At 42.5% G+C, this 11,925-nt stretch overlaps 1 protein-coding gene across 1 annotated transcript; it reads left to right on the top strand.

Moving 5' to 3' along the window:
• The first annotated feature begins 1,178 nt into the window (after positions 1-1,178).
• On the top strand, positions 1,179-7,495 carry LOC129820044 (cbp/p300-interacting transactivator 3-like). The gene is made up of 2 exons (XM_055876859.1): positions 1,179-1,389; positions 3,281-7,495. The coding sequence occupies exon 2, from the start codon at positions 3,296-3,298 to the stop codon at positions 4,064-4,066; it is 771 nt and encodes a 256-aa protein (XP_055732834.1). The 5' UTR covers positions 1,179-1,389; positions 3,281-3,295; the 3' UTR covers positions 4,067-7,495.
• Positions 7,496-11,925: the final 4,430 nt, after the last annotated feature.

The raw sequence follows: 11,925 nt of genomic DNA on the forward strand, positions 1-11,925 counted from the left end.
AGGCTGGGAGTCTGGCCGACTCTGGGGCCCAAGAATAGAACACATTCTTCAGCACAAAAGGGTGTGTGTGTGTGTGTGTGTGTGTGTGTGTGTGTGTGTGTGTGTGTGTGTGTGTGTGTGTGTGTGTGTGTGTGTGTGTGTGTGTGTGTGTGTGTGTGTGTGTGTGTGTGTGTGTGTGTGTGTGTGTGTGTGTGTGTGTGTGTTTCAACATCAGTGGATGCCAGGTCTCTGCAGAGAGGTCTTGACTCTCTGGACTCTCCACTGTGATATAAGAGAAGTAAGTTATGATGAAGGGAGTACGAGAATCAATCGCTCTGTGAACAGAGGGAGAGAGAGAGAGGGGGGGGGGGGGGGTGAAGGAGAGAATGAGCACCCAGCCATTGTGCCTGTAAATTAGACAGTCACCCTCTACTTCTATGGATTCTGTTCAACCATCTTCTTCTATGGTTGTTGTTTCTGTTCAACCATGGTGTGCTGAGCTGAATGAGGTGTCATGTCATTAGCACCAGTTTCATGCCAGCAGGCTCTCTCTCTCTCTAGGGGGGTTGCTGTTCACATGCATATGTATCACCAGGCTATGTCTCTCTGCAACAACACATTTGCATAGCACGCACCAGAGCCTACCGTTGTCTGTCTCTAATAGCCAGCTCTGATTGATTCTGTGACTGTAATCTGAAATGAATAGTGAAATGAATCAGTCATTTGTAATTCATATTCTATTTCGAAACCATACTGTAGGCCTCAATGAAACCAGACTCTAATTTGTAACATGGAGAATGTTGTAAAACATGAATTACATGTCTAGTATATAGGCTATTTGTTGATGAAAGTATTATGGATATGATAATGATTATTGTTGACATACATACCAGTGTCATAACAATGTAGTAGCCTATTGGGAGGTTTGTACAACTACTCTCTGCTCTCTGTTGACACCATATCATTTACTAGCCACAATAATTGTCCCCTAGGAGGCTACAAAATGTATGAGGCCACATCAAGTGCGTGTTATACAAAGGAGTCGTAGGCTACCTAACGCCAACATTTAAGAACATGTCAGTAGCAGTTAATGAATTGTCCAACGTGCGCTAAGTCTGTACTGGGGTCACAAACCGAGCCAATCGGAACAAAGGATACAGAGACGACAGTAGCTCCACCTCTCCCTCTTTCCTTCTCCGCTGGTTGGTTTATACATGTATATAATCCCGGAGCTGACCCAGAAAAGTAACTCTGGTGACGGATTCTTGCTCGCCTCACAGTGCACTAGAGAGCACCGATCGTTTTAATTCGATGAAATACATGTATTTGGCGCATCGCCTTTGGAAGTAAAGACGGAGATCCAATAGCAGAAAGAGAACGAGAGAACTTCAGAGCAGGGCCATTTAGCTGGTAAGTGTTGTCTTGTGAGGGGGGCATTCATTGCAGAGAGAGAGAGACTGTCCTATTACTGAGGGAAGGTAGGATAACCATTGTTCGTTTTATTTGCGGTTTCTTACATGACCGATTGTTCATATGCCGGCTATAGTGCATAGTGATACTGTATGATAAATGTATGATAAATTACTAAACGATTGAACTGTATATATTGCCAGACCGAGTTTATTTAAACCGGATTATTATTTTTGTTGTAATGTGGTATCAAAAGTATTTACTGTTCAATGAAATCTTCCCCCTATGCAAATACCTAGACTACACGGGTAAAATGGAGCGTTAAAATGTAGATATAGTGTGTAATAATTCACCTACAAAAAAAAGACCTCGATCATTCTTTGTTGCTCCCCTTTTAGCCTTTTGCTAAATGTGACATGGACGGAATGAATGTTAAAATGCCTAAACGTTCACGCTTGCATAGCCCAAACACAATTGTATGGATTTTGTTCGGCTGCTGACCATTCTCTCGAAATGATTGTGGTTTTAGAAACAATGTTGCATCGGATCATAGTTTTTTTATTTGTATAGATAAAGCACAAAGAGGTTTGAACGGAAACCTGAGCGCCAGGGGCACTGGAGTTCATTTTTTGGGAAAAGAGAAGAAAGAAACACGACATGCTTTGTTTTCAAGCAGACAGTGAAAAGACAGAACTCCTATGGTATCCAATGGTTTAACCATCATATTGTGTGCATGCGGTGATAGAGACATGTACGTTACTAAGAATGTCATTCATTGTTTTACCTTGCGTAATTGTGGGTGGGGAAATTATGCGTTGTTGTTCCATTTTAACTCTGGTGTTACGGAGATGGCACAAATACAGATTCCGTTCTTAATTAATAAATCGTAGGGTGTTGTCTTTCATTTTTATTACCATTGTATTTTTCCTATAAGCACAAATCGTAATGACCATCTTGTCCATTTATCACTGCTTGTGCCTAACGAAATGTTTGTAAACGTTGGTTTCCTTTCGCGCGGATGTTCTCGCTATCATCGTGCATGTAGTACCGTATTTATTACTATGTATCTACCGATTAAAATTCGACATGCGCTCCTCTGCGTCCTTTCAACGACAAAGGTATGACTGGTATTTCCGATCGTGTAATAGGCTACATACTGGCAGTGGATACAGGCAGTAGGCTATGCGTAATGTTGCTGTGGTTGAAATGATGGTTAACCAATCGAAAGTGTAAATGGCCCCCAAACGTCATCTGAATAGATTACTGACTCAACACTGTTTGAATCACTAATAGTACACTGTCTATCTCTATGGAATCACCCACTGTTAAAAGTCATGGTATGGGGTAATGCTGGGAATTTTATGTTCTCAGGGAGCTGTGTCTCTCAGATTGATCTGATGAACTAGGCAGACACCTAGACAGTTGTACAACTGAATGCATTCAACCGAAATGTGTCTTCCACATTTAACCCAACCCCTCTGAATCAAAAAGTTCCAGGGTTGCCTTAATCGAGGTCATCGGTGCCCCGGAAGCAGTTGTTGTTGGGGGTTAACTGCCTTGTTCATGGGAAGAACGGAAGATTTTTTTCACCTTGTTGGCTCAGGGATTCGAACCAGCGACCTTTCGGTTACTGCCCCAGTGCTCTTAACCGCTGTATGTTTATCAGGGCTTCCCAAACCTCTCTTTGAAAAACACCAATCGATCCTCTTATTCATCTATTCGACTACTAGCACGCCTGATTCTTTCTCAACTAAAAGGCTCTGGACTGAAGCACCGCTAACAACAACATTGCTCCTCCTCCTCCGCAGGGTGACAGTAAAGGTTTCCTTGTAAATGTTCTTATACAGAGTCATCATCATAACTAACATAAACATTGTCCTTCCTCCTGCAGGGTGACAGAGAAACCATGGCAGACCACATGATGATGCCCATGTCCCACGGCCCTGCGACGGCCCTCCACGGCTACAGGATGGGGGGAATGGGTGGCCCTCCACAGCACGCCGTGCCGCAACCCGGCCTTCGCACTCTTCCCAACGGCCAGGTCATGCACTACGGACGGGTGCCGCAGACCTCCATGGAGGCCGCCATGAGGCAGCGGCCCGGTCTGGGGATGGTGGGGCCAGCTGGGATGAGCGGTCAGGTGAATGGCCAGGTCAACGGAGCACAGATGGGAGGACACCACCACCAGATGAACCAGATGATGTATAACCAACAGCATCAACAACAACAGCCACATCAGCAACAACAGCAGCACCACCACATGCAGCAGCAGCACCCCCAGTCTCAACCCCAGCACCCCCAGCAACAGTACCACCCCAGTGGGCTCACCTCCCAGCAGCTCATGGCCTCCATGCACCTCCAGAAACTCAACACCCAGTACCACGGACATCCACTGGGGCCAGTCCAGGGCCATCACCTGGCCAACGGGGCCCAGTACAGAGTAGGGCCAGGCCAGCTGGCCAGCATGCAGCACATGGGTCAGGGTGGGCCAGGTATGGTGCTGGGACAGAATATGGACATAGACCTGATAGATGAGGAGGTTCTGACAGCGCTGGTGTTGGAGCTGGGTCTGGACCGGGTTCAGGAGCTCCCAGAACTGTTCCTGTGTCAGAACGAGTTTGACTTCATCCCTGACTTTGTTAATATGAAACAGCAGCCGAGCACCGTGAGCTGCTGAGAGATACACAACAGTCAGACGAAGAAAGACGCTGTAAAAACAGGCTGGCGCCCAGAGAAAGACTGAACCACGGACTAGACTAGCCACAGCAGCACAGAGAAGAGGAGACAAACTGACTATTGTTTCTGTTCTCTCTGTGTGAGTTTAGGCTATCTATCTGTGACCATGTATAGTAGATCTACAGAACACACTGACCTACCTGTGAATAGTAGGCCTACCTGTTGGTTTAAGATTAATTGTAAGGACAGAAAGAGAGGAGAAGAAACAAAAGCTTCCTCTGCATCAGGCTGGCCAGCATCAGTGTCTGTGAGAGCTGAGCTCAGTCAGCCCGGCCACAGGGTGGCGCTCTCTCTGGCGCAGTGGCCTCTGTCGATTCTGTACTGCCTACCGTTCTGCCTCTGGGCTGCCACCGATGCCCTAGTGTCAATATGTGTGCTGAGGCCTGAGGGATGAATGTAGACTCATTCAGCAGGACAGGAAGACGAGACAGACAAGCTGAGACAATACAAAGACTAGCTTCACCTGAGACTACTAGATTTGATCTATGGCTTTTAGAAATGTATTTATTTATGAATTTACCCAACCAAGTAGCTAGTGGACATTTGACAAATTGAGTTGTTAAAGAAGTTGGTTGTCTGATTATGAATTAGGCTGTTGGGGGGGAAAGAGTTGTTCAAAAAGATGCCTAACTATATTGTGTGTATGTTGAAGGCTGGTTCTTCAAAACAGGTTTGGAGGATTCCTTCCTCGTTACCTTAACATTTCCTTTAGTAAGAGCCTGAGAGAGAGAATGGGCCAATGGGTTTAGATTTTCTTGGGTTGTGGGGGTTTATTAGTCTCTGATTAGTTAGTAATTAACTGTGTTACCCTGGCGATCTGGTTCCTCTCCCTGACATAATCTGATCACATAATCAGAACAACATTATAATTATCATTAAAACTTACATTTCCTTGAATCTTACATGTCCGCAGTTTCTCTATTTCCTACTGCTGAATTAAATCGGATCAAATCACTGGCGAAGTAGTGCGGCACATACAGAGTAGTATCTCTATAGCAAGAGAACAGAAAACACACCCTGCATGTCTTCAAATATTCCTCTGAACACTGAGGGCCAGCTTCTACCTTCAAACAGCTTGATGCTCTAGTTCAGTAGAGTCTCAATGGCTACTTTACACTGTAGTTCTACTGGTGGACCTTGGGGCAAGGGAATACACTGAATAGTATTTTAGGAACAACACACATAACATAACATAACAGCGGGCTATTTACTCTCCCGACAGTATCTGTGAGTGTGGCACAGAAGGTAAGGCAGGGGGAAAACCAGAACCTCTCTCAGTCGCAGGTCATTCTGAGTCATAGAACTCACTTTAGACTTTGAACAGCACTGACAGTTAAAAGACGTAAACACAAAGTGTTGGATTGTGAGAAGTATAGAAACCTAGTGCTCTATCTGGGGTGAATCCTAACTTCCACCAAATTTTTACTTAGTCATGCATTGATATCAATGGGTGACCAAGTGAACATTTGACTTTAGTAGGAGTCTGTGAACGTCTTGAGTGTGTAAGCCTGCCAGGTAATTCTTGAGGGTAGTGACTGAGTTTGGTCCTCTGACCTAACCTTGGCCAATGTGCTGACTGGGTATGAAGACCTGGACAGTGGAGGCTGCTTCAACTGCCTTGAACTGTGGACAGCGTTCATTAGTCCATTCTGTGGACACAGCATAGTGCTAGGCACTACTCCAGCAGTACTTGGTTGGTTTAATCATTGTTTAAAGCTGCCTCTCTTTACCTGTGACATTGATTTCCTTACCAAAGGTCCAAACCCAACAGTGCAGAGCAACACACACACAGACACGCCCGCACACATACACGCCCGCACACACAGGTTGGTTGCTGTTTCCATAGATTAGCTTACTCAACTGGTTCTCTCCTGATTAGATTTAAATCACCCGTTCACACACACTTGTCTTAATTGAGGTCATCCAGCATCCCAGCCCCAATAACTTGGTAATTAGAAAACTTGGCACTCAAAGGTAGTGTGCACTATATAGGGAACAGGGTGCCATTTTGGAGGTACCCTTGGTAATTAGAAAATGTTCCATTTCTGTGGTGGTGCAGTGTTTTTCCCCCCTGCCCACTGTGCATAATGAGGTTTTGGCAAGGTTACTGCTTTGCTCCAGTGACTAGTACGAGAACTTCCTGTCCTGTTCTGTTGTTGAGCTATTTGTGGAGATGTCAGAACAGAGAGGTTGGAGGAGCAGTGAGGTTGAAGAGAGGATTGGGGGAAGGGGAAAGCTTCCCTCTGTAATGCATTGTGGTAATCTGTTCCAATACCAGAGCTACACTAACTGGTGTCTCAGCTCTTTTTCTAGCCTGGAATCTAAAGGGAATATCTCTCTATTTCACTATAGCTTCACTTCACTGTACTTCCCTTCACTTCATTATAGGTTCACTTCACTATTTGCACAAAGTGCAAATATTCAGTTTGGATTCCAGGCTACTCTTAGCCCTGTCTTGCCCCTGGAGACCTGCCATTTTGCAGAGCTCTGAGCACAAACATACAATGGACAACAGAAAGTACACTCATCATTGCAAAGGCCGAAACCCAACCATATCGGGTCATTTCCTGTGGTCGGGTTATCTGTTACCAGTCTATTTATGTATAACTTGGATTTAGATTTGGGACCAGGCTATTTAGGGCAGTTTCACAACCCCTTATAAAAAAATAATCTATTACAATCGGAAAATTATATTTGTATTTGTCTTTTAAGCCTTAGAGAGGGTGTAGCCTCTCAAAGTCATTTGATTACAGCTATATCAATAATATTTCAGACTTCTAATGTATGGTGTCTTTGTACTGTAGAATATAGGTAAAGTTGACATAATTAAGGTACTTTTCAAAAAACATTGTCAGATGTAATTGTTGAATGGCTGATGGCTGATGTTAATGTGTTGAATGACAATAGATTACAGTTTATCATCCATTTGACAATTGGGAGTGTTGATATAAATAGGTTGCATGGTAAAACCAGATTTAATGCTGGGCTAACCATTAAGTGCAGCATTCAGTCTGGATTACCCAGGCTAACAAACAGTCTCATTATATCAAGGGTTTGGATACAGGACAGGCCTGAAGCTTTAAGACCTAGTAGATTGCATGTGAACATTGTGAAAAGAGATGTGATGTTACCACTTTCCCCCACTTCCGCTGAGAATGTACAGCAGAACGGAATGCATTGTGGGAAGTGAAGTCTTAAAATGGTGGATACATTTGTGAGATTGTATTGTAAAATCCTTGTTCCAAATTGCACCACTTCATTTGGGGTTAACCCCCCAACTCCCAACCCCCAAAGGTTTTTTTAATGTTATTGATTCTATTTTAAGAAAATGTATTTATTTTCAACAACAATAAAATATTTATTTAAAGAACTGGCCAGAGTATGGAGTGTTTTTGAACATGTTTCTGTCTCTGCATCGCTCTATGATATCCTTTGAATACCCCATGCATCTGTTGAATACCCCATGCATCTGTTGAATACCCCATGCATCTGTTGAATACCCCATGCATCTGTTGAATACCCCATGCATCTGTTGAATACCCCATGCATCTGTTGAATACCCCATGCATCTTTTGAATACCCCATGCATCTTTTGAATACCCCATGCATCTTTTGAATACCCCATGCATCTTTTGAATACCCCATGCATCTTTTGAATACCTCATGTATGACTTTGTACTGAAACCTCAACTACTTCTGACAATGATACAATGAGTCTGACATTACTTCTGCTCTGGTACAGTGAAACATCTCAGTAGTTTTCATGTATGGGCTCTACAGCTGCAGTGGCGTGTATTCATGGATGCCAAGGGAAGCCAGGCTTCCCCAAATATGTGTTTTCATAATTTATGTCAATTCTCGAGTGGCCGAATCTCACCGGAGAAATCATCCGAGCGAGGGAAACAGCGACACCCTGTCTTGGTATGTGTAGTCCGTGTATCTGATGCTGTTTGGAACAAAAGAGTATGACATGTAGCATTTGGCCTCCCTTGATAAAAAATAAATAAAATAATTAGCCAATCAGCATTGGGCTGAGCTCAACTGCTGGTTGTCCTGGTGCAGCAAAATGCCCCCAACGGAGGCCAGTTTGGATTTAGCTTCACACCAATCAAATCATATCCTAATCAAAATATCATGATTGTCAGAAAAACGTGTCTGTTTCTGGTCTGCGTTTGTTGATGTCCTGCAGTAGCTATCTTGCTAAATTGACGATTTTCTTAGCCAATGATGGAGATGTGGATTTGGACTTTTGTTTTTGACTCTTGTATTTGACTCTTTTGACTCTTGTACTCTCTGTACAGACTAATAATAATGATGGTGATTCTGATCTAATCATAAATGAATATGTTGTGCCAGTGGCCTGAGACAATTGAAGTTCAATATGTAGCCTAGTACGCTCAGGAAGTTAGGCTAGCAGGCCTTTTAGCTAGGTAGCCTATGACAACAAAAACTAAAAGGGTTCTGTATGACAGACACAGACCGTTTTGCCTACATGAAAGAGAGGAGGATGACATTGGTGTTCAACTAGTCTACAAGTAGGGGGAGTCAACTTAAAAAAAAAAACTTGTGCACACACAGACAGAAATCAGTACCATGGACAGCCACATGATATTTAGCAACATTGATTACACTAAATAGTTTTTGGTATCTTTAAGTTTGTTTTCAGTGTATTAAACTAAGCATATACAGCCTTGTTGATTTGATGATGTTTAAATGTTTAAGTTGAAATGGTGCTGGAATAGCGGAGGCAGTGCTCCGGTTGTCTTTGTTCTGACTTACGGTAACAGCGTGTTTCTAAATCAGTAGTTGCTTAGTAACTAACTTGCTTGGCCTAACAACACCCATGCCAATATTGTCACGCCCTGACCTTAGAGAGCCTTTTTATGTCTCTATTTGGTTTGGTCAGGGTGTGATTTGGGGTGGGCATTCAATGTTTTTGTTTTCTATGATTTTGTATTTCTATGTTTTGGCCGGGTATGGTTCTCAATCAGGGACAGCTGTCTATCGTTGTCTCTGATTGGGAACCATACTTAGGTACCCCTTTTCTCTCCTTTCAGTGTGGGAGGTTAACTTAGTTTGTGGCACATAGCCCTTAAGCTTCACGGTTGTTTTTGTATTGTTTATTGTTTTTGTCGGCGTCATTTCTAAATAAAAGGAATATGTACGTTAACCACGCTGCGCTTTGGTCCTGTTCCTTTGATGGCCGTGACAAATATATCCTCCAACACTGGCTTTTCGGGCATTATCACTTAATTATACAATGGGTGGGTCTAATCCTGAATGCTGATTGGTTAAAACAACATTCAAGACGGTGTCTATTCCACAAGTTACTACCGGCTAAATTTATGACGTTAAAATGCCTATTTACTCTGTTCCATCAATCCACTGTCTCATCAGCCCAGCCAGGCAATTTATAAACTTGATCTCCACTATAGAAAGCATCTAAACTGTCACATTGGTATAAAGGATTTTGGGAGACAGGCGCAGGAATGCGTAATAGTTTTTGTTATTGTACCCCAAATTACGGCGTGCCGTGTAAATGCACAGGGACAAAGACCAAACAAACACATAACAAAAACATAGGGTTGAAATCCAAACAAAAGAGCGATGAGTACCTCGAATAAATAACACTAGCGCACAATGATTATCACACGGGACGAGACCCGTAATCATCTGTGCAATCCATAATGGCACAAAAGCCCAAGCACACAGCACAGGTAGTAACACGCAACAAAGGACATAGTAACAATAATCGACAGCACCATGGTGAACAAAGGGCACATATATACAAATACAATCAGTGGGAATAGGGGCCAGGTGTGCGCAATGAAAGTTCCAGAGGGATCCGTGACGTAGACATTATCTCACATTTCTTTAAGACTGACATTTGTTTTCGTATTTTTATTTATTATGGATCCCCATTAGCTGCTGCCAAGTCAGCAGCTACTCTTCCTGGGGCCCAGCAAACTTAAGGCAGTTATACATTTTAAAAACATTACACTACATTCATAACAGATTTCACAGCATATTAACAGTGTGCCCTCAGGCCCCTACTCTACTACCCCTTTGAGCCAGGAGAGATTGACATACATATTATTAATGTTAGCTCTCTGCGTACATCCAAGGGCAAGCCGTGCTGCCCTGTTCTGAGAAAATTGCAATTTTCATAAGTCCCTCTTTGTGGCGCCTGACCACACGACTGAACAGTAGTCCAGATGCAACAAAACTAGGGCCTGTAGGACTTGCCTTGTTGAGAAGTGCTGTTAAGAATGCAGAGCAGCGCTTTATTTTAGACAGACTTCTCCCCATCCTAGCTACTATCAATATGTTTTGACCATGACAGTTTACAATTCAGGGTTACTCCAAGCAGTTTAGTCTCCACAACTTGCTCAATTTCCACATGACTCATTACAATATTTAGTTGAGGTTTAGGGTTTAGTGAATGATTTGTCCCAAATACAATGCTTTTAGTTTTTTAAATATTTAGGACTAACTTATTCCTTTCCACCCTTTCTGAAACTAACTGTAGCTCTTTGTTAACTTAGGGCTAGGCCCCTTTTTTCTCCACTTCCTGCCTGAATGACGTGCCCAAAGTAAACTGCCTGTAGCTCAGGCCCTGAAGCCAAGATATGCATATAATTGGTACCATTGGAAAGAAAACACTTTGAAGTTTGTTGAAATGTTAAAATAATGTAGGAGAATATAACACAATAGATATGTAGGAGAAAATCAAAAGAAAACCCAACCATATTTCTTTTGAGAGAGACCATCCTTTTAGAAAGGCAAGAGAAAGGTCATATTGAAAATTAGCTCCTTGGATGCAATTCCTATGGCTTTCACAGAGTGTCAGCAGTCCATGTTCAAGGTTTTAGGCTTGTAACTTCAAAAACGAAAAAGAAATAGCAGTTTTAGTAGAGGGACACAGTCTTGGAAATTCATGCTTGCTCGCTCCATGAAGACATCATGCATCTGCTAAAATTGGTTTCCTATTGAACATACTTCTTTCCGAAATAAATATTATAGTTTGATTACATTTTAGGGTATCTGAGGAGTAATTAGAAATGTATTTTGACTATTTGAAACAAAGTTTAGGGATACATTTTCAGATTCCTTTCTCTGCAAGTTGAACGGATTACTCAAATCGATGGCGCCAACTTAACAGACCTTTTGGGATATTGTATCTAACAAAATGACACTGCATGTTATAGCTGGGACCCTTTGGTTGACAAATCAGAGGAAGATTTTCAAAAAGTAAGTTAATATTTTATCGTTATATGTGAATGTATGAAACCTATGCCGGTGGAAAAATATTTTGATGTGGGGCGCCGTCCACAAACAATTGCATGGCATGTTTTTGCTGTAATAGCTACTGTAAATCAGACAGTGCATTTAGATTAACAAGAATTTAAGCTTTCAGACAATTTAAGACACTTATATGTACATAAATGTTTAAAATCCATAATATTTCTGATTATTTATTTGAATTGCATGCCCTCCAGTTTCACCGGAAGTTGTCCCGCTAGCGTGACCCCTAGCCCTAAGAAGTTTTAAGTGTTGCTGTCATTTCAGTCGCTGTAGTAGCTGACATGTATATGTAGTGTTGAGTCATCTGCATACATAGACACACTGGCTTTACTCATTGAAAAAAGTAAGAGGCCTAGACAGCTGTCCTTGGGAATTCCTAATTCTACCCGAATTATGTTGGAGAGGTTCCATTAAAGAACACCCTCTGTGTTCTGTTAGACAGGTAACTCCATATCCACAATATAGCAAGGGGTGTAAAGCCATAACACCCTCTGT

Source organism: Salvelinus fontinalis, chromosome 22, assembly GCF_029448725.1.
Source record: "Salvelinus fontinalis isolate EN_2023a chromosome 22, ASM2944872v1, whole genome shotgun sequence".
Classification (NCBI taxonomy): Eukaryota; Metazoa; Chordata; class Actinopteri; order Salmoniformes; family Salmonidae; genus Salvelinus; species Salvelinus fontinalis.

Coding starts and splice junctions, on each gene's coding strand:
- LOC129820044 (XM_055876859.1), top strand. CDS start 3,296: ATGGCAGACCACATGATGATGCCCATGTCCCACGGCCCTGCGACGGCC.